At 39.6% G+C, this 25,827-nt stretch overlaps 1 protein-coding gene across 5 annotated transcripts in view; it reads left to right on the top strand.

Moving 5' to 3' along the window:
- ZFX (zinc finger protein X-linked) overlaps positions 1–25,827 on the top strand; it is a 57,614-nt gene that overhangs the window by 22,567 nt on the left and 9,220 nt on the right. For 4 of the 5 annotated variants that reach the window (XM_073799223.1, XM_019927721.3, XM_019927717.3 and 1 more), the window contains exons 2-3: positions 5,603–5,691; positions 8,434–9,003. In XM_073799223.1, the coding sequence (XP_073655324.1) occupies positions 5,631–5,691; positions 8,434–9,003 (631 nt within the window). In that variant the 5' untranslated portion in view covers positions 5,603–5,630. Of the gene's footprint in view, positions 1–5,602; positions 5,692–6,764; positions 6,820–8,433; positions 9,004–25,827 lie in introns of those variants that run through there. The other variant, XM_033849023.2, reaches the window with a different exon arrangement.

Raw genomic sequence — 25,827 nt, 5'->3', positions numbered from 1 at the left:
TTCTTGAGTTCAAGAAGGACTCAAATCTTTTGATTGGAAGATTCCCACTGGGTTCTGGATGTAAGACCACCAGAGCTTGTTAGAGTGGTAGCAGTGAAAATAAAGGGGACATGATGAATTTAAGAGTGGATGACTGTGAGACATTGAAGGGCAGAATTGGTAAGAGAAGTGAAATAGCATTCCAGATTTGAAAATTAGATATCTGAAGCAATGATAGCTGCATTTCCCACATTGAACAATGTGGGAAAAAATTCATAGCTTAAGAGGGAAGATATTAATCAGGCTTTAAGTGTAAATTTTCACCAGTTCCAGTTTCCTTCTAAGAAAAATTCTGTTACAGGTGGATCTGCTTTTGTTTCTGTTTCCTGTAGCTTGAGCAATTCCATCTAATCTGTATGATACAGTTTGGTTTTCTGAGCATGGCTTAAGGAGAGGAACTAGAGTCAAGTCATAAAATTAAAAGGCATGGAGTTTTGGGAAGACCAAAAGCAGACAAATGATTCTTGTATGCTTATGACAAAAAGCAAAGTGAAAATATAAGCCACCTTCCCCGAGAGGGAGATCGTGAAAGTGTCTAGGCATCAAAAGATATATTATCAGCAAGGTGGTTTGTGACCACCTAGAGGGGTGGGATAGGGAGGGTGGGAGGGAGGGAGACGCAAGAGGGAAGAGATATGGGAACATACGTATATGTATAACTGATTCACTTTGTTATAAAGCAGAAACTAACACACCATTGTAAAGCAATTATACTCCAATAAAGATGTTAAAAAATTATATTCATTATCCCAGATTTAAGACAGATAAAATGCCACTGCTGTAGCTATTAACTTGGCATGGTATTTTTATTGCTTTATTTTGAAGAATTGAAGACAATTATTGTGAATTTTCTGAGTTTCTCTCAAACCGATATTTCCCTTAAAATGGTACGTTTTTCTGTTGTGAATTCTTCCATAGCATTTTTAGGATCATGACTCCTGCATCTGGGAAGGGAATATATTACGGAGCTTAAGGTGAGAGTGACGTCCCAGAAGTATTTTGGGGGCATTTGATAATCAGACTGAACATTAGTATGTGTTCGCCCACAGCGTTAGGTTCTTGGTTCTCTGAATGGTTCTGCTTATTTGTCTTCAGATTCAACTGTTCTCTGGGCTTGGTTCTTGCAGCAGAGGTAGGGGCACTTTGCATTACATCATCAGCTTGCACTCCCCACCCTTACTTTATGACAGTCCTGAGAACTTTCCTGAGTAGGTTCTATCCTAAGAACATTGGTTTCATTCTGGTTGTGAGAGAGATTTACTTCTAACCCCACAGGGATTACAAAGTTGAAGTATAGTCATCTCTGCTTAGAAGTTCAAAACATGTTTTTTTCTGATTTGAGTTTTTATAATGACAAAATAGAAGGAAAAATAACCAGTCAAAACTGTTTGTTGAACAACTATTGCTTACCTGAGTCAAAATAAGATGAGTGGACACCCTCCATTTGGGCCAGAATATCTGTTAGGAAATGGGTATGATGTGAAATGTTGGGAAATAAGTGTGTTATGGTAGCTTGGGTTAATATTTTAGAGCACCCTGAATTTTGGGGAACTGCTGAAGCTTTCTGAGCAGGGGAGTGCCATGATCGAAGCAGTACTTCCGAGGATTAGTCTGCCCACAGATTGCAGCAATGCCCTGGCATTTGGCACCAGCCCTTAGTTGTAGGTTCCTGGTCATTTGTTGTGGGAGTGGCAGAAAGCGAAAGGCCAGTTGAGAGGCTATTTTTGTTCCCTGGGGATCAGGAAATATGAAGCTGAGAGTGAATGGTGACAGTGGGAGTAAAACGGGACAGATTCCTGGGAAGTTGTGGAGAAGGGAGGGACAGTCTGACAACCTGATGGAATATAAGCAGGGAAGAAGGAAAAGGCCTTAGTGGTCATGTCAGGAGAAAGCAAGGTTTTTTCCTGATGAAAATGTTCAACATGGGACTTCTCTGGTTGTACAGTGGTTAAGAATCTGCCTGCCAATGCAGGGGACATGGGTTCGATCCCTGGTACGGAAAGATCCCGTATGCCGTGGAGCGACTAAGCACGTGCGCTACAACTGTTGAGCCTGCGCTCTACAGCCCTCGAACCACAACTACTGAGCCCACGGGCCACAGTGCTGAGCCCAGGCGCTGCAACTACTGAAGCCCCTGTGCTCTAGGGCCCGCGTGCAGCAGCTACTGAGCCCATGTGCTGCAACTGTTGAAGCCTGGGCGCCTAGAGACCGTGCTCCACAACAAGAGAAGCCACTGCAATGAGAAGCCCGCGCACCGCAATGAAGAGTAGCCCCCACTCGCCACAACTAGAGAAAGCCTGTGCACAGCAACGAAGACCCAACGCAGCACCCACTGCCAAAAAAAAAAAAAAAAAGATGTTCAGCAGACAGTCTGGTGGAAGTGCTAGGTCCTACCCTGAGTATGTGGATTTGGGGAATCATCTTTGTGTAAATGCTAGTTGAAACCCTGGAATAAAGAAAAAGAAGAGAAGAGGGCTGAGTGTCCCACCCTGGGCAGGGTTGCAGTAGTGGGAGAGGAGCAGCAGAGTAAACAGCAGTTGGGAAGATGGGAAGAGGAATAGGATGTCACTTAAACTGAGGTAGGAGAGAATTTCAAAATCGAGGGGATTATCCATCAAACTCTAGTAGAAAAGCTGAGAAAAGGAGTTATTGTACAGGTGGAGAATTCTTAGAGTTGATGGGTTTGGGTTTATGTAGGGAAATTGGGGAGAGGAGCCTTAAATACCTTAAGGAACCCCATTTATTGCCTTCTAAATTGGCTTGATTTCATGTATACTATGCCATTATGCTTAGAAAATTAGCTTATGTTTATCATTTTGTAATTACATTTTTAAAAGGGGAGAAAGAGTTACGGCTATAGGTGATTTTGATGGGGACAGAGCAGTGACAGCTTATTCAGAGCATGTACATTTTCCATTTTTTATAGTTGAAATTTTTTTTGTTTTTTGGTCCTTTTGTTTGAAGCACTTTGAGTAAATAACGTCAAACATGCTCTTTCCTGAAAATGAATAGAATATGTCTCAGAGTTGACAAGCTGAAAATCTGTTTTTTATATTAACATTAATTAAATGAGTTTCTCATGGATATTTCATTAAGGAGTATATATATGTATATAAATGCAAGTTTGGCATCTGAAAATAAGACATAAATAATCATAATTTACAGCCAACAAGTAGAGTCAGGGAAAAAAGATAAAGTGCTATAGAAATTCAGAGGGGGGAGAGATTATTTTCAGCTTTTTCTTCTTGTGTGTGGGGGGAAGGGGACTTGGGGGAAGATCCAAGCAGAGATGATAGGGGAAAGGTGTTCTGGGTAGAAGAAACCCTGAGGCAAATACAGAGTTTGGGTGTTATGTGGACATGGGGCATTTTTGACATGGGGCATTTTTGTTTGGTTGAAGTGTGTTCATATGGTGGTCGGGCGAGGTGCTTGAAGGAGAGTTAGGGAAGATAATGAGAGAAAGATAGTTTGCAGCTGGAACTTAGAAGATGGCAGGAGTTTCAACTTTATTTGCAGGCAGCAGGGAGCCATTAAACATTTTTTGAACAGAGGCCTGATATCACCTGGCTGATGCTTTAGAAAAATGATTCTTGTTGTTATTTGAAATTTTAGTAAGCAGCATGCGGCACTTATATCATCAGCAAAAAATGATAAAAGTAAAAGAAAGATGCATCTAATAGAACCATTTAGGTTGAATTAGAAAGTGAGAAAGTAGAGATAAGGAAACCAGTGAGGGAGGAGGTTTATGTAATATTTGCAACATGAGTAAGCCCTGATCCCTGATGTGTGCTCTTTGAAGCAATGATTAGTACTAAGTAGTATATTATTTGATTGGGTTTTTTTGTTGTAAGTTTTTGGCTTAAGTAGAAAAGGAATCAGTAAGGTCATTGGGGTGGCTTGCAAAAAACTCAAGGTAGACTGTAGCTGGACCTCAGAAAGGTCTAGAACCAGGAGCTAAAAAGTTATTATTGGTAAGCCTCCCTTCCCTGCTCCCTCTCCTCTATTTCTCAGGGCATTCACTGGATTCTTCTTCTTCTTCTTCTTATTTTTTTTTGCGGTATGCGGGGCTCTCACTGTTGTGGCCTCTCCCGTTGCGGAGCACAGGCTCCGGACGCGCAGGCTCAGCGGCCATGGCTCACGGGCCCAGCCGCTCCGCGGCATGTGGGATCTTCCCGGACCGGGGCAGGAACCCCTGTCCCCTGCATCGGCAGGCGGACTCTCAACCACTGCGCCACCAGGGAAGCCCTCTTTTTATTATTTACTTGTAAACTTTATCTCACTAGTCTAAGCTGAAGTTGGAAAATGGCCTTCCTCACCTCGTATGTTCCAGCCGCCAGGAGAGGAGAGGGGAGAGACAGAGACAGAGAAAGATAGACTGAGTGACCTTTGCTCATGGTTTCGATTCTCGGGAATAGGACTTTGATTTTATTGTGCTCAAAGATGAACTTATTTTTACCGTTTTATGCCAATCAACTATGGCCAGGAGAGTATACACTGCAGGAATTTACTTCTCTAGATTGGGGGATTAGTTTTTTGTATTTTTTTTTGTGTGTGTGGCTTATTTATTTATTAAAAAAAATTTTTTTTTTTTTTGGCTGCACCGGGGCTTCGTTGCTGCGTACAGGCTTTCTCTAGTTGTGGCGAGTGGGGGCTACTCTTTGTTGCTGTGCGTGGACTTCTCATTGTAGTGGCTTCTCTTGTTGTGGAGCACGGGCTCTAGGTGCATGGGATTCAGTAGTTGTGGCATGCGGCCCCAGTAGTTGTGGCCCACGGGCTCTAGAGTGTAGGCTCAGTAGTTGTGGCACACGGGCTTAGTTGGTCTGCGGCATGTGGGATCTTCCCGGACCAGGACTTGAACCTGTGTCCCCTGCATTGGCAGGCAGATTCTTAACCACTGCGCCACCAGGGAAGCCCGATTGGGGGATTAGTTAAGAGGTCATTGTAAGTTAGGCAGAAATCCCAAAGGGTGTTTACTGTAATTATGCACTTCGAATCTTTAACCGTTGTTTAACGTATTGGTTGAAAAATAGCAAACTACATTAAATTCAGAGAAGTAATATGAAAATTGTGCAGGAATTTCCTCCCGATAAGCTACGGAGTATAAATTGAACCTTAATAAAGCCGGTTACCCTTGTGGGAGTGAGGAGTATACAGAGTGAGAGGAGACCAGAGTGCTGGGGTGCTGGAAATGTTCTCTGGCTTGATCTGGGTAGAGTAGTGATTACACAGATTTATGCATGTGTCAGAATGCATCAAGACGTTTGCAGTGTGTATGTATGTACGTATGTATGTATGATGTATGTAAGCAGTATCTCAAAAAGTCGAGGCAAAGCTGACTTATTTGATTTATCCACCTTTCCTTGTCATATAGATGCCCATGTATCATTATGTTTTTGGCAATTTAATTTTAACTTTTCCCTTTTATTTCAGATAGACACATTTTTGATAGATGTTCATCTGTCACATAATTTTTGGTGTTTCAGAAATGTAAATAGTATGATGACATTTTTTAATACATATATTAAAAAAAGTAATACTTGGTTTACTTTTTCGCCTAATTTAGGAGCTGTGACTGATGAGAATTAAAGGCCATGGATGAAGATGGACTTGAATTACAACCACAAGAGCCAAACTCATATTTTGATGCAACAGGTATAACTACTGGGGTTGTTCCACTTCCCACCTACCAGATTTGGAGTTGGTTGTCAAGTGGAAAAATTGCTAGACGCTGTCATTGATATTTACACTTAGGTATCTTGTTATCCTATCAAGCTTACAGATGTTAAAGTGAGTATATTATTATTCCCCTCCTTAAAATTTGGCTCCCTCATAACCAACACTCATATTCTTGTCAGTAACAGCAACATTATCAAAACCTTAGTGTTTACTTCAGTCCTGTTAAAGTTCTCCCTTCGAAAATATTCCTTGCTTACATCTCTTCATTCTACTTTCTTCCACATAGACCATTACCCGGCAGGTAAAGTATAAACCTAAGGCCCTCCATGTTCTGACCCCATCCTACTTTTAAAATCCTCTCTCTCGCAAGTTAGCAAAAGGAGTCTTACCTCACTCCCCAAACTGTACAAGGAGAATTAAATTTATGAAGTTCTAAAAATGGGAAAAAAGTATTCACAATTTTGGATTACTCATGGTTCCAGTTATATAACATAATGAAGTGATTATGCTAGGTTTTGTAATATAAAATGGTTTTGTATCACACTAATTAGCTACCCTTATAAATAAAACAATGAGTTTTCCATTGGACTTGAAATGACTGTATTGCATACTAAAGAAATAGCAATTAACTTTATCAGGAAATTAAATATTAACGATTTTTAATTTTAACTCTTCTTTAATCTCTAAGTCTATTGGGGGTTTATGTATTTTTCTTAACAATTTGGGATAGTCTTTTGACTCACATTTGGTAATTTCAGCTTGATAATGATAAATGCAAAGTTTTGATTCTTTCTTCTTTAGAACATGAAGTATAATTAATGTGCTTGAAAGAGAGACTAAACTCTTTGGAGAAAAAAGCACACCATTTACTAGCTTAATGTTGCCACAAGCAAGCCTGGATCCTGGGCTAAGGGGTAGATTGAAGGGCTGTTGCATTTTAGCCCTGATTGTTAACACTTATGGTGTTTGTTTATCTTTGAGCAAGTCACTTAATCTGCCAGGGCCTCCATTTTCATGTGTCCTAATAATTATGAAACCTTTCATTACAGTTTTTCAGAACACTTCCCATATATTCCCATTTGATCATCACAGCAGTCCTGTGAGGTATGCATGGCAGATACTACTGTCCTCATTTCACTGATGAGGAAACCGAAACTCAGAGGTTAAATGACTTGCCCAAGGTCACAAAACTAATAAGTGTCCAAATCCTGCTCTCTGATTTAGATTTTTCTAACCAGTACTCTTGCCACTAAATACTTTCATCTTCATGTCTGCAAAATGGACATTACAGTGATCTATTGCTTGGTGTTAATATTGAGAATATTGAAAACAGTATAAAGCATTTTGTAGAAGTTCTGTGGGAATTAAAGCAAGCACTCTCTATTATTTCTAGGTGTAAATAAAATGGATATTAACTGGCTTTAAGATTTCTTACATTTTTAAAGGTTCTTTGGCCCTTGTTGATTATTTGTGTTTGTTTAAAAAAAAAAAAAGCCATGTGTCTCTCTGAGGGCCTGGCCATTGACACAGAGTCATTGAGTTAGGCAGCTGCTTGGACTCAGCCTGGTCTGAGTCACATCCAGAAGCACTAATCGACTGAATAGCTTTTTAGGTAAGACTTTTATAAAATATTGTTTGCTTTTCTCTGGATCAGGAGCCAAGGTACCAGATTTGTTTTATTTTATCTTGCATTATGTTTTTGGCAAGGATATCTGATTTCGATTCTCATTTGTGGCATTTATTCAGAGTAGTATTTACTGAGCACCATAACCTGTGCAAACTGTGTGATCTTGGTGAAGTCATTTAATCTCACTGGGCTTCAATTGATTCATCCCTCTACCTTCACTTGTTAACTGCAGAGTGGACTAGAGTAGGGTTTCTTATGTTCTGAGGAAGTGCCAGGGGGATTGGCATATGGGGGGATGGGAGGAAGCTGAATGGAGGCGGACTACCCTGGTGAGGTTGGGGCAGGCCCCACTCCAACTAACCTCACCTTCCATTGCTCCAGAGCAACTGCACTTTTATTCATTTTATCTGTCTACAGAGGCTCCTTAACCAGTTGTCTTTCTCTTTAACTGTGGCCTTCTAGCCCTCTTTTTATTTATGGCCCGATTCTTTTTATATTCTAGATTTGGAGGATAGTTTCTGAATTTCCATAATCATAAATGGAGGATATTGGTGGGATATTGTTCTAGAACAAAGGAGGAGAAAGGGGAAATGAAGGGAAGTAAAAGAAAACATGGGAGAGATGGACAGGAGAAAAAAATATGAGTTGAAAGAGAGATGGAGCAAGAAGGGAAAGAAGTGAAAAACATATAATGAAGGAAAATGGTATATTTGCCACCTGAAGTTGCTTTACTTATTAATTTTTATAATCATCCCTTAAGTACCTATGCATATGGGTTTAGTTTTAGTCAGCCTAGAATATTACTTTCATGAATATATTTTTGTGTGTGTGACTGCCTCATTTACTTTGTTTTTCTTTTATTTCCTTACCTGTTAATTGATTTGGGATGAGTATAAAAGTTCTTGTATTAAGAATTTCTATTTCTGATATGATTCAAAAATAGATTATCTCTATTTCTTTAATCTATCTTAATGTTTGAGACAACTGAGGAGCTAGTTTGTTTTCCTGGTAGAAATTAAGTAACATTTATATTAATTGAGGTAGTCATGCATGTCTACCTGAAATTTTTGATTTTAATTTTTTTTTTTAAGGAGCTGATGCTACACACATGGATGGTGATCAAATTGTTGTGGAAGTACAAGAAACTGTTTTTGTTTCAGATGTTGTGGATTCAGACATAACTGTGCATAACTTTGTTCCTGATGACCCAGACTCAGTTGTAATCCAAGATGTTATCGAGGACGTTGTTATAGAAGATGTTCAATGTCCAGATATCATGGAAGAAGCAGATGTATCTGAAACGGTCATCATTCCTGAGCAAGTGCTGGACTCAGATGTAACCGAAGAAGTTTCTTTAGCACATTGCACAGTCCCAGATGATGTTTTAGCTTCTGATATTACTTCAGCCTCAATGTCTATGCCAGAACATGTCTTGACGAGTGAATCCATACATGTGTCTGATGTTGGACATGTTGAACACATTGTTCATGATAGTGTCGTAGAGGCAGAGATCGTCACTGATCCTCTGACAGCTGACGTAGTGTCAGAAGAAGTATTGGTAGCAGATTGTGCCTCTGAAGCAGTCATAGATGCCAATGGGATTCCTGTGGACCAGCAAGATGATGACAAAAGCAACTGTGAGGACTACCTTATGATTTCTTGTAAGTCTTGGGGTACAGTGGTTGTCAAAGGTGTTTTTGAAGGCTGTCTAACTTATATCAGGGGTGAAATTTTCTTGACTTCTATAAAATTAAATCTCATGGACCTTCCTTCATTGTTGTTTCAGTTTGGAGCCTGTAAGATAACTCAAAATTAAGAAAAGTGGAATGGTACAGAGTAGAATCATTTCTCTGTAAGGACACAGTAGAAAGATGAGATTTCTTCAGTCTAGAGATCAGAGATTGAAAGGACTAGAACTGAACTTTGTGAAATCATGAAGGATGTGATTAGGCTGTTACCAGCCTTCATTAGAATTAGGAACCCTCTTGAAACTTAAAAGGAGTTCAACTTAGAGAAAAATATATACCCAAACTACGTATATTCTTGTATATGGATGTACAGTACTACTTATGTAATACTATGTACTATGTAAAATGCTCTTTATGTAACAGATAGCATGGAAAAGAGCTCTGGCATAGTATTTAAACAAATATTCCAAAACATGATTTCAAGTATGATGGACTCATACTAGGTTATTGAAGAAAAGTAAGGTGTTTTGGAACACACCTCTAACATCTGGGAGAACAGCTATGTCTTCTTACAATGTATTTCTTGGTACCACTTTCAGAGATCCTGAGGATACTAACCCTCAGTTGGATAGACCACAGTTCTGACCCAGTATGGAAATTCTGATTATGCCTTTAGGAACTAAACTTCAGACAAATAAAGACTCACAGGCTATTTGCTTATATAAATGCACGAGACCATTTGCTTTGCTTAAATACCTGTTATAAAACAGGAATTTAATATAAAATATTGGAGTCCACCAGCATTTTAGGAAATACCTTTTTTTTTTTTTGCGGTACGCGAGCCTCTCACTGTTGTGGCCTCTCCTGTTGCGGAGCACAAGGCTCCGGACGCGCAGGCTCAGCGGCCATGGCTCACGGGCCCAGCCGCTCCGCGGCATGTGGGATCCTCCCGGACCGGGGCACGAACTCGGGTCCCGTGCATCGGCAGGCGGACCCTCAACCACTGCGCCACCAGGGCAGCCCAGGAAATACCTTTTAAAAGTTCTTAAGATTTTGGAAATCAGAGAGTTCTTCGTGTAAAGAGGAGGAAAATGCCTTCATTCAACACGTGTTTACTGTGCCCCTACTATGTGTCAGACATTTTTGTAGATAGTACAAATATGGATATGTGCTAAATAAAAACTACACAGGGCTTCCCTGGTGGCGCAGTGGTTGAGAGTCCGCCTGCCGATGCAGGGGACATGGGTTCGTGCCCCAGTCCGGAAAGGTCCCACATGCCGCCGAGCGGCTGGGCCCGTGAGCCATGGCCGCTGAGCCTGCGCGTCCGGAGCCTGTGCTCCGCAATGGGAGAGGCCACAACAGTGAGAGGCCCGCGTAACGCAAAAAAAAAAAAAAAAAAAAAAAACTTACACAAACCATTGTCCTTGGAGAGCTTACAGTCTACAGTGGGAGAGAAAGATAGGTTACACTGTGATGCAGAGGTGTGACTAAATTGCTGTGGAGATAGAATGGAGTTGCTGACCTTTGAACTCAAGGATGAGTTCCTAGTTTTGCAGGATGAAGAAGGACATGGATAGGAGGGAGCCATTCTAGGCAAATGGTATATAGTATGTCAAAAAGGTCTTGGCTTCTGTTGGGAATAATGGGAACTTTAGGATGTACTCGTATCTTTGTGCACTTTGTTTATTTACTTAAAATAAATTTCTAGAAATAATATTGCTGGATCAGAGGGTATACATATTTATAAGTCTGGTTATATTTGCCTCGGTATTTTGCCTAATATAATTCCTTCCACCAAGTTTATGAGAACGTCCCTTTCCCTACACTCTGACCAACATAGGGTATTGTTTTCCATTTTAACTTTTGCCACTCTGACAAGGAAAAATGTAATATCCTGTTTCAAGTTTGAATTTATTTTAGGAAGGTAATCCTGGTAGTAGAAGTTGGAATGGTTCCTACATGAGAGAAGTTGGAATGGTTCCTACATGAGATAAAGAAGATCCTAAGTACCTTCATAGTAATGGGAGTAGAGCAGGGGAGCTGGGTTTAAGAGAGATTAGGAAGTAAAATGAATGCGATTTGGTGATAGATAGAATAGAGGTAAGGATCTGAGGGAGAAAGAATTCAAGGAGGACACTAAGGTTTCTGCCATGGGAGATTGGGTGCCTGGTTATGCCGTTACCTGGGAGGAGGAATAGATTTGGTGGAAAGAAAATGTTTCAGGACCTGTTAAAAGTTTAGGTTGCTTGCTGGGGACAATCTGGTGGATGTTTTCTGTAGGCAGTTGAAAATATGAATTTGGTGATTTTGAGAGAGTTTGTGACTAGAGGAAGAAATTTGGGACAATGGAATATAGGTAGTACCCTATATGGAAATGGGTGGTGGTCCCCAGAGAGTGCTTGTCAAATAAGAGTGTCAAGTATGGATCCTTTGGGCATTTAAGAAGTAGGCAGAGAAGAGCCTATGAAAGTCAGGAGGTTTTAGGAAGAGGAAGAGGAGAAAAATCTTTAGAATGTTTTTAACACTGTCAAAGATAAGCAGAATTTCTAAGAGTGTTAGTTACTGAGGAGGGAGTGGGCTTTTTCGTTAGGCAGTTAGGAGGTCATTGATACCTTTTTTTTTTGAATTATCCTTTTTGTTTTATTTTTGTGGGAAGGCAACTTTATTTTTTTAATTTTTAAATTTTTTATTATTATAACTATTGGGTGTAATATAGGCTCAAGGATGTATTGTACAACATGGGGAATATAGCCAGTATTTTGTAATAACTATAAATGGAAAGTAACCTTAAAAATTGTATAAAAAGTTATTGGTATCTTAATTAGAATAGTTTCAATAAAGCATGGGCCAGTGGAGAAGAGACAGAGGAGATAAGCTGTAATGGATTGAGAAGTTGCTGGAAGTGGTGGAGTAGGTGAAGCAGTTTGTATAAATTGCCGTTTTGGTCAGTGAAGGGACAGAAGAAGCAAGAGTACAGCTTTTGATGGTTGGTTGGATGGTGGAAGTGTGTTGAGCATATATGTAGGTTTACAGGTGCAGGACACAAACAGTTGAACAGAGACTGAAGATATAAGAAGGGCTAACAGTTGGAGCAGGTTCCAGAGCAGAGGAACGGAGTAGGGTCCAGGGCAGTGGTGGAAGGCTGGTAGGTGAGTCCTAGAGAGAAAGAGTCCCCTTCTCTGAGACAGGAAGGCAGTTAAGGATCAGGAAAATTGGAGAGCCTGGGCCTGGGACAGTAAGTTTAAAAGGAGTGTTTGAATGTTGGGAGCTATTTTCTCTGTGTAGCAAATTCACCTGCTAATATAGAAGGACTTGCAGAGGTTGGGTGGGAGTTGAAGGGTAGTGGCAAAGGGTTGAAAAGCCTATGTCGTATGGGGATGGGCCAGGGCAGGAAGCTAAGAATTTACAGATTGCTGAACGAACTGCAGGGGCCAGCTGAGATTGGGAGACCTAAGTTTGTATGTAAGATGCACTATTTAAATGAAAATGCTATTTTTAAATATAACTACTGGATTTTCTATCCCACGACTAGGCAACCCGGGGGCAAGGCTGGAGAAAGGAGGGAATTGGGTTCATTGTGCTTTATGAGGGGAGGAGGATCTGGTGAAATACTTGAGAAAGCACTCTCTGTTCTTGACTTCTCTTTCCCTTTTCTGTCCTTTCTGTCTTAAACTTGTTAGCTAAGGAGTAAAGTTCATGGCATTAGTTCGACCGTCAGCTGCATACTGTCTTTTACCTTTATTACTCTTTTAGGAAGTCAACCCTCCAAGAAAGTCATCCAAAAAACCAGACGTTTCGTTAGTAATGGTTGACATAGTGTAGTAGATTCTTGTATTAGAGCTCAGACTTACAAAATTTTTATTAAAAATTTTATTTATAGTCATCTTTTTTTTTAGGCCCTGGGTTTGTGCTAATTGATATAGATTTTAATGTTCCTGAAAAAGTAAATACAGATAGACACAAACTGCTCTTGTACTGTATTTTAGTATATTTTATATATGTACGTAAAATATGTATTTTAGGGCTTCCCTGGTGGCGCAGTGGTTGAGAGTCCGCCTGCCGATGCAGGGGGCACGGGTTCGTGCCCCGGTCTGGGAAGATCCCACATGCCACGGAGCGGCTGGGCCCGTGAGCCATGGCCGCTGAGCCTGCACGTCCGGAGCCTGTGCTCCACAACGGGAGAGGCCACAACAGTGAGAGGCCCACGTACCGCAAAAAAAAAAAAAAAAAAAAAAGATGATAAAGTAGCAAGTAGTAGTGTCATGGGTAGTGTACATTGGCACAAACATTCTTTGTCACAGTATAGCTGTCTTTGAGGTCAGGATGACCTCTTCATCTAGTCTTTGCTCTCTAGATGTTGTGATCGCTTCTAAATTGATTGTATGTTTCTTGAGGACAGGAACTGTCTATTGCATCTTAGCTACTTGTGTATATTCCCCATCAAATCCTTTGGCATATTAGATGTGAAATATTTGTTGAATAAATGAATGCTATAGCTGAAAGTCTGTGGACATCACGCCTCATCCAAGGTATTAATGGCACATTTCTTCCCTACCAGTAGCTGTGGCTGTTACTTGGTTCTGGTCGGGCTAGATATGGTGGCACTGCTTTATGGTACTTAGGAGTTTTCTGGCTCTCTGAAAGGTGGGGTGTTTGAATCATCCACTTGTTACTCAAATTGTTTCTTAGTTCTCCATGAATCTGAGACAGCTGCCAGGCATCCCTAATTTCTTTGCAGTGGTCTTCACCCTCCTACAGTTTCACTCTGCAGCTGCATAGTCAAGATGCTATTTTGTGAAACATCAGTTTGTACAATAGGGAAAGTTGGAGAAGATCTGGTGATGATGAGTCAGGCACTGCCTTATAACAGCTGCAGGAAACAAAATATTCTTCGGGTGCCTCTGATATTAATATGATCAAGGAAATGTCACTCTAGGTCTTGTTGACATCTCTCATGTCTTTTAATTAGGACAGTTAGGTAGGAAATGAATGGAAGTTAGGTGTTCCTTTCTAATCCTAGATTCAATTTAAGTTTTGAAATAAACTTTTTTTTTTGGTAATAGCTTTTCATACACATACCATACTGTTCACCCGTTTAAAGTGTGCAATTCAGTGGTTTTTGGTATATTCATAAACTTGTGCAATCATCCTCACGATCAATTTTAGAAATTTTTTCATCTCCCCAAGGAGAAACCCCATATCCTTTAACTATCACTCATATTATCCCTCTCCATCCTCTCCAACTCTGAGCAAGCCCTAATCTACTTTCTGTATTTGCCCACTCTGGACATTTCATATCAGTGATATCCTATAATATGTGGTCCTTTGTGTCTGGCTTCTTTCATCTAGCATAATGTTTTCAACATTCGTCTATGTTGTAGCATGTATCAGTACTTCATTCCTTTTTATTACTGAATAATATTTCCATTGTATGGGTATACATTTTAGTCTGTTCATCAGTTAATAAACTTTTGGGTTGTTTCCACTTCTTGGCTGTTAGGACTTCAATCAACATTTGTGTACAAGTTAGGACTTCAGTCAACATTTGTGTACAAGTTTTTGTTGGATATATGTTTTCATCTCTTTTGAGTATATATGTGGGAGTGGAATTGCTGGGTCATATGGTAATTCTATGTTTAACCTTTTGAGGAACTGCCAGACTGTTTTCTAAAGCAGCTGCACCATTTTACATTCCCACTAGCAGTGAATGAAGATTCCATTTTCTCCACATCCTCTCCAGTACTTGTTAATGCTTTTTGGTGATAGCCATCCTAGTGGATATGAAGTGTGGTATCCTCTTGTGGTTTTGATATACATTTCCCTGATGGTTAATGATGTTGAGCGTCTTTTCACGTGCTTATTGGCCGTTTGTATGTATTCTTTGGAGAAATGTCTGTTCAGATCTTTTGCCTTTTTTTAAAAAAAAATAAATTTATTTATTTATTTGGCTTTGTTGGGTCTTCGTTGCTGTGCGCGGGCTTTCTCTAGTTGCGATGAGTGAGGGCTACTCTTCGTTGCGGTGTGCGGGCTTCTCCTTGCGGTGGCTTCTCTTGTTGCAGAGCACAGGCTCCAGGCACGCAGGCTCAGTAGTTGTGGTGCACGGGCTTAGTTGCTCCGCGGCATGTGGGATCTTCCCCGACCAGGGCTCGAACCCGTGTCCCCTGCATTGGCAGGTGGATTCTTAACCACTGTGCCACCAGGGACGCCCATTTTGCCCATTTTTAAATTGGGTTATTTGTCTTTTTTTACTGAGTTGAAAGAATTTTTGATATATTCTAGATGCAAATCCCTTATATGTGATTTGCAAATATTTTCTCCTGTTCTGTTGGTTGTCTTCACTTTTTTGATAGCGTCCTTTGATGTACAAGTTTTAAGTTTTGATGAAATCCAGTTTATCTAAACAGGCATACCTTGGAGATATTGCGGGTTTGATTCCAAACCACTATAGTAAAGCAAATATCGCACTAAAGTGAGTCACATGAATTTTTTTGGTTTCCCAGTTATGTTAACACTATAGTGTAGTTTGTTACATGTGCTTTAGGTCTTAAAAAAATGTACGTATCTTAATTAAAAATATTTTATTGCTAAAAAACGCTGATCAGCGGCCATGGCTCACGGGCCTAGCCGTTCCGTGGCATGTGGGATCTTCCCGGACCGGGGCATGAACCCGTGTCCCCTGCATCGGCAGGCGGACTCTCAACCACTGCGCCACCAGGGAAGCCCGAATTGCTGTACTCTTAATTCTATTCCATTGATCTATATGTCTATCCTTATACTGTTTTCATGTTATCAGAAATGGGTAGTGAATTTGTAAAATTTACTACCCTGAATATTAAAGTCTGAATTTTAAAGGCCAGGCAAAAATCCATAAGTGAGTTTTTAAAGGTTTAGCAAAATTAACAAGTTATGGCAACATAGTGTGTACTTACGGAAAACCAGCATACTTGGGTATGTGTGCTTACTGTTGATAGTAACACCAAAGAAAACAACTAATATGCCTCTGGAGTATGGGGCTTCTCCTGCCAAAGCCCGATCACTTGGCAGAGAGTCTCTGCTCTAATGTAAACCTTTATGGTGCTTCATTTCTAATACACATTTTAATAAAATATGTGCTTTCAGTTATTTTAAGCAGTTTTAAAGAAGACAAACATTAACAAAAATTATAGCAAATAATTTAATCTTGGAACCTTTAAACTAGTTGGGTTAAGTGAAAGTTTATCAACATTTTTAACATGTTTATTGTAAACTTGGAAATTTTACTTGGTGCAGACCATAACTTTAATAAAACTTTTTGATGACAGTGAGTGTGGGGTAATAACATAGCTGTGTTCTCTCCATTTAGTTGTTTTTATATTCTAAGGTCAAAGACCTTTTCACTTAGATAAGATTGTATTCAAAACACCATGTTCTGCAGTATGCAACTGCTTTTATAAAAGCTGAATGTTGATATATCATTAGATTGGTTAGTTCTTAACTAATGCTTATTGAACTATTTTGGTGTAGTAGCATATGTATATATATATATATATATGTATATATATGTGTATATATATATATATATATATATATATAAAATTTAAGTCCATTTGAATTAATATTTCAAGAAAGAGTTCAGGTACTAATGTGTGCAAAATGCTCTCAGACTCATCAGACCCATCTTCTAATGGCCCTTGAGTCAGTGGGCATTTCCATCAGAAGATATAATTAAGTTTGTTTGGTGAGGTTTGTTTTTAATAAAGTTCTCTTTTTGGGGAAAAATGTTTAGGATTGTGTTTATGGTTTGATTGTTATCAAGTCAATATGGACAGTTTTAAAAGAATTTTAAAACTTAAGCTTTTTTATCCCAAGAATTATTTAGCTGGAGATTTGTAACAAGTTGGTAACAATAAAAATAGGTAATAGTAAACCTTCAATAAATAATATCTTTGTGCCAGGACTTACTACATAATTTGTTAATTATAGCAACCTTATAACGTTGGTGTTACCACTGTTTTACAGATTGGGGAACTGAGGCTCTATTTAAGTAACTTGTCCAAAGTTACACATCCAGCTAGCATTAGGGTGAACATTTGAAATCAAGTGTGTTTTATTCCAAAATGTCTAGTCCCCACTCTCATATTGCCCTTCTTCATGTGTGTGTGTGTACAAAGTTAATACTACAGAGCAGTAGAGTTTGGGATAAATAGTGCTTATTGGTGGACAGAAGAGGCAAATAGAGTTCCAGTGATTTACTAAAATTTGCAGTATTACTGCATACCCAATTTCAAGGACGTTAGGAAATAATTTAGAGGGGGCGTAAACATTTTCTTATTTAACCCATCATAGCAGAATCTACTCAGGCAGCCTCCAAACCCTTTTCCAGTGTTTTTCTACCTCAGAAATGTTATTTTTTTCAAATTTATGTTTACATGAGAAAAAGGAATTGTGTATAAACTATTATTTTTATACTCTTGCCCATGTTTACTTTTTCTTTTATCTTTATTCACAAAGATTTATTGATAAGCCACGATAAGCTAGGAACTGTGCTAGCCGTTAGAGATAAACAGTGAAAGTCTCTGACTTTAAAAGTTCACAGTCCTGGAGAGAAGACAGACAGAAGCAGATAATTACAGTTTAGTGTGAAAACATATATAACTGGATGTACAAAGCATTTTGGAAGCACTAAGGGAAAAGATGTTGGGAAATTTGGGGTACACTTGGGTGAGCTAAATGCTATGAAAGTGTTACAAGCCAAAGTTCTGTGGAAGCTTGGTTGAAGACATAACTGAATTTATTTCATCTCTACTCCTGTGCATTTCCTTCCCTCTTACATTGTTTTGAAGCAAATTCTGCACGTCATTTCATTCATAAGTATTTCAGTATATAGTTCTGAAAGATAACGATTTAAAAAAAAATAAACAGTAATACCATTATCACATCTTTAAAAAATAATGTGGGGTGAACTTAATTTGAAGGGGGAATGAAATGTTCAGTGGGCAGCCGAGGAGGGAGGAATGGCAGAGAGGAGAGCATGTTTATTTGGAGGGAGCTGGGAAAGATCTGTGAGTGTTCAGAGACTTCTTCTTTGGGGTGCAAATAATGTCTCTGATGAGGTGAATGGAGAAAATGATGAGAAGTGAGTGGCAAAATAGGGAAAGGCACAGTCATAAAGGCTCTTGAATATACTAAGAAACCTGCTCTGCCTTTTTGATGTGGGGAGTTGTTAGAGGGTTGTAAGCAGATTAATAGTAACATGATTAGATTTACAGTTCAGAAAAGTAACCTTAACGGCGCTGTCGAGAGCAGACAAGGTAAGAGTAAAATCAGAAACCAAAAAGGCACGCTATGGGAGGAGGTTGTAGTAGTCCAGCTGAGGAACAGATGATGATGGTTTGAAATAAGGTTCTATCAGTAGAGTTTGACGGAAACTGCTTCATGACATACTTAGAAAGTAGGATTTGGATTAAATTTAGGGTTGAGGAAGAGGGAGGGTTTGAAGCTCCCTCTCAGGCTACTGGCTTGTGCAGCTGGGCAGATGGTAAAACCATCACTAGAAGCAGAGCACATTAGACAAGCTGAGGGTCTGTATACATGGTTGCTGCCTGCCGCTGTCTACTGTACAGCTACAGTGTCAGCAGCACCCCGCGGATGCAGTGTGTGGTGGCCCTGGCCTTCTAGTTTAGGTGTTTTGACCAGTTGATCTGATGTTAGCTCCTAATTAAGCACAACTTTTGTCATAGTGTAGACATCCAATAAAAAGTTGTTCGGGGAATGAATGATAAATAAATCCAAATCTCTATATGTTTAATGCATAAACTCTGAGGATTAGTACAATCTAATGACTTGTTTATTGATTCTAGGGGCTATTAGTATAGGAGACATGGTTAAATATTTGTTTATTCCTTTGTTCTGTGGGCTGATTGTTGCATGTGTATGTGTCTTACCATTTTTTTAATATATGCACTCTATCAGTTTTCATCCTTAAACCATTTGATAAACCACAATAAAATTTTAGAATTTAAAAAATACATATCCACATGGGAATATTTCTGAAATGTGAGAGAAGTCTTATTTATTGAACTAAGACTATTTTAGAGAAGATGTCTAGCTTGTTCTGGTAAAATTCAAAAAGGTTTGTGTTAATCCATCTAAAATTATTGTCTTTACTGTACGCATTCTGAAATTTATTTAGAAATCAACACTAAAATTAGTGAATTAAGCTCTCAACTTAACGTCCAATCAGGATGTCAGATTTATACTAAGAATAAAGTGCTCAAATAAGGTAAAGATGTTGTAGTCCTTCCCTCTCCCCACAACAAGATTGTGTTAAAAAGTCTACATCTTGCAAGTCTTAGAAGCAGTTGGAGCTTCACATTGGCCTTGTGATTCATATTTACTGTTTATCTGCTTGAGGCCTAGATAAAAATTGTCTGATAGCTTTTGCCCTTGGAACAGATCTCTGATTACTTGGTGGGATAATGGAGTTGGTCAGTGGAGAGAGAGGAGAGAGGAAAGAGGGAGAGAGAGAACATGGCTGTCCTTTCATAGGGATCCTAGAGAAGCAACATGGTGTATGGAAATAGCACCTGTAGCTTAGAGTCAGCCAGCCTTCAACTTGGATGCCATTCCTGCTTCTCAGCAAGTTACTGACTTCACTTTGGCCTTAGTTTCCTTATTTGTGCAAAGGCAGTAATACTACCTGACCTACAGAGTGGTTGTGAGAATTAGAGGTCATGCGCACCAGGCATCCAGCACAAAGCATGCCTGTCAGTAACTACTGGCCATTGGTGTTATCCACACAGAGTATCTCTGTTGGTGGCATCCACTGGGCTAGCAAGACTAACTCTGGACTGGCTTCATTCAAGACCTTCCTGTTGTCCCATCAGGGGATTTTGGGGTAAAGGCAGGCAGAGGGTGGGATTGTAATAGTCATTCCTTTTCCCCCTGAATTGGTTAAGAAGTCAGTTCTTGCTTAACTAGTTCTTAATTAACTAGGGGTCTTAGACCAATTCAGTGCAATTTGGCAAATATTTTTCATTAATTATATCTCTGACACCATGCTGGAGATCACTGTAACTTAGGCACTTGAATGTCTCTGTTGCATTAATCCCTGTCTACAGAATAAGACTAATTTCATTAAGCCTTTGAACCCGTCTAGGAAAGTTTCAAGAATTAAAGGAGATTAGATTATAACCAATTCTTTCAAATCTTTTATAGGCTATATAATAAAATTAAGATGAAATTTTAACCTCAGAAGGAGGGTTCTTGAGGAGGAAGGTAAGAGTGGGAGGTCTAAAAGTGATCTTTTTTCCTGTACGCAGGCCTCCCACTGTTGTGGCCTTATCCGTTGCGGAGCACAGGCTCCGGACGCGCAGGCTCCGACGCGCAGGCTCAGTGGCCATGGCTCACGGGCCCAGCCGCTCCGAGCGCAGCATGTGGGATCTTCCCGGACCGGGGCACGAGCCCGCGTCCCCTGCATCGGCAGGCGGACTCCCAACCACTGCGCCACCAGGGAAGCCCTAAAAGTGATCTTTTAAATGTGTTTATCTACTAGAGCACTTGCTGCCTTGGCAGAATGCTTCTTGCATGTTAGTCTTTTAGGTGCTCCGGTTTCACATCTGTAAAATGGAGATAAAACACTTAAGTCCTGGGGTTGTTGTCATTGATTTCATGATAAAATATAGCGAAACTACCCACCACAGTGTCTGGGACATAACAGATGATCGTGAGCTTAGGTATCCTTTTAGGAGGAACTACCCATCCATGGTGTCTTCACTCTCCAATACCACCCGCCCACACCGGAACCCTAAGGATGTCGAATACCAAGTTTTTTTGTTTGTTTGTTTGTTTTGTGGTACATGGGCCTCTCACTGGTGTGGCCTCTCCCGTTGCGGAGCACAGGCTCTGGACGCACAGCCTCAGCGGCCATGGCTCACGGGCCCAGCCGCTCCGCGGCATGTGGGATCTTCCCGGACCGGGGCATGAACCAGTGTGCCCTGCATTGGCAGGTGGACTCTCAACCACTGCACCACCAGGGAAGCCCGAATACCAAGTTTTTATTCCATAGTTTTTCTTTTGATCGGATTTTGGTTTAGAGGTTAAAAAAAAAATTGAAGTGATTAGGTAGTAAGATGACTGTTGGACTCATCAGAGTAAGTTAGAATAGGCTCTTGGTTCAGAGAACCAAATTCTCTCTTCAGCAGCAATACTGAGGTACGGTTTTATGAAAAGGCTTGGTTTCCCACCTAAACATCAATCCTAACATTTATAACCTGGCACTCTTGTTAAACCTTTAGAAAAGATACGTATATTCAGGCTGTCCCTTGAAGTAACTTATTTAGGAAGTAAAATCATCTTTATTTTTCTTTCAAATTAAGAAAATAATCTGTTTCAAGATCTATCAGGTAGCTTCCGGTTCTGAAATGCTGGGATTTACTGACTGATCCATGTCCTCCTTGTGGGTACTGGTCATATAAAGACTTCAAGCTTAATTAGACTTTGTCATTGAGACTGATTATGCCCTTATAGCACGGGTTTTCTTTCTTAATTGTTTGTGCCTTCTAAGAAATACACTATCAAGTTTGACTTACTTTTCTGTCCAGTTTTTTTCTTTGACTTCTCCTTTTTCCAGTGACTCCCCTCTTGAAGCTTTCTGTCTTTCTGATCCATTCTGGATTAGTTGCGTTTTAGGCTTACTATAATGCAGACAGTTTTCTAAAATTTTCCTTTTATCATTTCCTGAGACTAGTCCAGTGTTTTCTGGATCCCTGTGCCATGTTCTTCCTTGATTTACTCCCTTATTTTACTGGGCCACATATTGAAATAACTTCCTAAGGAGTCTAGATTTGTATACTAAAAGTATTTTTTCTTTTCTACCCTTTAAGTTGATTGATAACTTGGTTAGGTACGGAAGTCTAGGTTGAAGTGAATTTTCCCTGAGAATTTGTGATGGCATGTTTCACTGTCATCCAGCAATTGGTTTAGAAGCCTGATGCCATTTTGATTCTCATTGCTTTGTAGATGTTTCTTTTTCTTCTGGAAGTTTTAAAGATCATCTCTTTATCCCTGTTGGTCTGAAATATCATAGGGTTTTGTTTAGTTAGGTGTGGGTCTTTTTTCTTTTCTTTTTTAAATATTTATTTATTTGGTTGCGCCGGGTCTTAGTTGCAGCACATGGGATCTTCGTTGCGGCATGTGGGATCTAGTTCCCAGACCAGGGATCAAACCCAGGCCCCCTGCATTGGGAGCACGGAGTCTTACTCACTGGACCACCAGGGAAGTCCTGTGGGTCTTTTTTCATGTGTTGTGTTATCATGCATAGTGAGCCCTTTGAAGATTCATGTTCTTCAGCTCTCTGAAATATTATTTTATTTAATATCAATATATTGCAAGATGAATTAAATATATAGTTTCTAAATTGCGCCAACCACACTTCAAGTGCTCAGTAGTCACATGTGGCTAGTGCAGATATATGGAACATTTCCATCATCGCAGAGAGTTCTCTTGGTTAGCACTGACCTGAAGGCTCAGTGAAATTGCAAACATGATCTCTTAAAACTCAGAGAAGAGGGCTTCCTTGGTGGCGCAGTGGTTGAGAGTCTGCCTGCCGATGCAGGGAATGCGGGTTCATGCCCTGGTCCGGGAAGATCCCACATGCCGCTGAGCGGCTGGGCCCGGGAGCCATGGCCACTGAGCCTGCGCGTCTGGAGCCCGTGCTCCGCAACGGGAGAGGCCGCAACAGTGAGAGGCCCGTGTACCGCAAAAAAAAAAAAACAAAAAAATAAAACTCAGAGAAGAGATACAAAGGTTCAAAAAATGTATTACAAGACAATAGAGGCAGAAAACAAACTGACAGAATTCAGAAATAAATTGAAAAGTAAAAATATGATCAAGATAAAAGCTACCACAGAAACAACTATAAGCATAAATATGCCTCAGTATATATAACCGGGGGCAGAGGGACACCTGGCTTTAGAAAATCACAAAAATGAAATGGTTAAAAAAAGATATAAATGATTATGGAGAAGATGGATAGATATGGGAGACAGATAAAGGAGACAAATGCACATAAGTGAAATTCCAGAAGGGAATAACTGATGAATTAGAAAAATATTTATAATGGAAGAAATTTTTCTGAAATAAAGATTGGACTCTTCAAGGAACTTTCCTGAAATAAAGATTGAATATTTCTTTCAAGAAGTTAACAGAATGATAAAACCACTAAGTCATAATCACAGTGATGTTTAGTGAACTTTGGGGATAAAGTATTATAGGGACATCCACACAGAAATACTCAGTGCTAGAAGACAGTGGAACAATCTCTACAAAGTTCTGAGAAAATGTAACTTAAGATTATGGTACGCCTGTATTTTGCTATAGTTTTGCTATTGCTAATGAGATCGTTGATAAACCAAATTTTCTTCAGCTTTCAAGTTTAAAATACCAGATGAGATGTAAAGATGATTATTACATAAGGCTTGAGGAAACTGTGATGCCAATTTTCGTTTTTTAAATAGAAAAAACTGAGAAGAAAATTTACTACCTAATGATGCAATATCTGGTTAGTGAGACTATTGATTTTTTTAATACTAAATTTTATACAGTGAACATATATTTCTTCAAAAATCAAAAGATGAAAATAGAAGTCTGAGTTCTAAAGACAGGTACCTCTTCACTCTCTCTCCCACCCCTCACTTATTTACTGACTGGGCAAATCACGTATCATCTCAGAGCTTTCCTTTCTTTATCTGGAAAAGGTAAGAATCAAATGAAATAAAAGTACATAGAAATGCTAAGGAAATTGAAAAGTACATAGAAATGCTAAGGAAATTGCAAAATGCTATGCAAATGGTAGTTATTATTAGAGGTGGCCTTAATTTCCAGAAATTATGCTCTTCTATTTTGGAGAGGCCTTATTCTGAAGCTTTAGTTCTTCATTACAGCATTAGAAAAAGGCACTTATGCAGAAATCATAAGTATGATGACTCAGTTTTATCAAAGCCTTCTTTGTCTGTTTTTAGAAATTCATTTTTAATGGTAACTTTAAAATCACAGTGAAATTTTTAGTACTTAACAGGACCACCAAAATGTTTTTTTTTTTAAAAAACAAATCACTTCTGTAATATTTCATATTCAGAATAATTTCATAGGTTGAGTTAGTGGGACACATTCTCAAGGTGAAAATCTGAAGGTGAATTCTACTTTTGTCTAATAATAGAATAGCTTTGCTAGGCTTTGGTAAGTCTGTATATTTCAGATGTGTTTCCCACACATGTATGAAAGCAAACAAATGTCTTACTCTAAGTTACCCGTAAATGCGTGACATTTTGCAAGCTCCACAATGATTGGATTTTGGTCATCAGAGGTTTTATCTTATGAGTACCAACAAACTCAACATATGCAAAAACAGCTAGCCTGACTTTGTTCTTTGTAAACACAAGGACATTTGATTTTCCAGTACATGTTAGAATCAGTTTTGACAAACCTTGCCAAAAGAGGCCAAGCTTCATCAACAATACCAAACTATTCAGAGATGAGTTCTCTGAAGACGTACAGATTTATTCAGGACTCTCCTGCTAGTTTGGTGAGATCTTCAGCCTTCTAATGGCATCTCAGTTTGAAGTTCCAAAGCCACCTTTAAGAAAATAACAGTGGCCCTGTCAGCTGGGTGTGTCATAGAAATATTTAGCTTTGAAAAAGGGTAAGTACACATCAGGCCAGAAATAAGGACATAATGTCGATTCTTTCCCTGTACAAGTCATTTTTATAAAGCATAGTCAAGATACTTGAATTTAGGTAGTTATATTCAGTTCAGGGAACCTCTCTTAGTTCTTAAAAACCACAGAGAATTTAACCAGCTGGTCTCTTTGAACCTTCATATCGGTAAGCTTGTCCTGGATCAGCTCATTTTCTCTAGCTTCTCAAGCTCTTAACCCATCTGCCATTCTCTTACTGGTGACCAAGGCCCTTACCTCCTGTTTCATATCCACAGTTGAAGCCACCAGCCATGAATTCTTCCAACTTTGTGCATTACAGTCTTCCTTTCCCTTCTCTAAACACAACATAAGCTTCATTCTCATCCATGTTTAACTTTTCAGGTCTCAGAAGGATAGCGTATTTCTCCTCCTATTTAAGGAAAATTCCTTCATCTTTATGCCTTGTTTCATCTTCTCCCTGTTCTTCTGAGATCTTGATCCCAAAATTTCACCAGGTTCTCTGGCTTCAGCCTCTCACTTTTTATTGTATTTTCTCTCACAGACTGAGCATGCTTGAGTATTTTTAATCAATTAAACAGAAAAGTCCTTGATCCTGCAATGCATTCTAGTTTCTACCCTTTGTTCTCCATTTTTAAATTGGACTTTTTGAAGAAATTCACACCTTCCATTGAATCCTCAACCCCTCTAATCTGACCCTATATAGCCTTCACTACACTGCTCTTCAGCAGGAACACCAGTGACTTCCAGGTTACTGTTGTCAGTGCAGACATTCCCCTTTGACTTGGGTGCATGCTGCATTATTGCCATGGGCCTTACTAGGATTCTTGGAACTTCTGACTCCCTAGCTTCCTTTATGACCTTCCACCAACCTGTCCAGCTTTCCCTTCTCAGGTTCCTTTGTGAACTCTTCTTCTTGTCCCTCCCTTAAACCATGACATTCCCTAGGATATCCTTAGCCCACTCTTTCCTCACACTGCAGTTTCTCATTGTGATCCCAAGGCTTAGTTAACATGGAACCGATGGCTCCCAAATCTGTGGGTCAGCCTTCAGCTTTCAGATTTGAGTATCGAGCAGCTGACTTCACATCTCAGTCATTCCGTGA

The sequence above is a fragment of the Tursiops truncatus genome, chromosome X (genome assembly GCF_011762595.2).
Source record: "Tursiops truncatus isolate mTurTru1 chromosome X, mTurTru1.mat.Y, whole genome shotgun sequence".
Taxonomy (NCBI): domain Eukaryota; kingdom Metazoa; phylum Chordata; class Mammalia; order Artiodactyla; family Delphinidae; genus Tursiops; species Tursiops truncatus.
The sequence above is the reverse complement of the archived record's forward strand: the minus strand, read 5'-3'. Positions and strand labels throughout refer to the sequence as shown.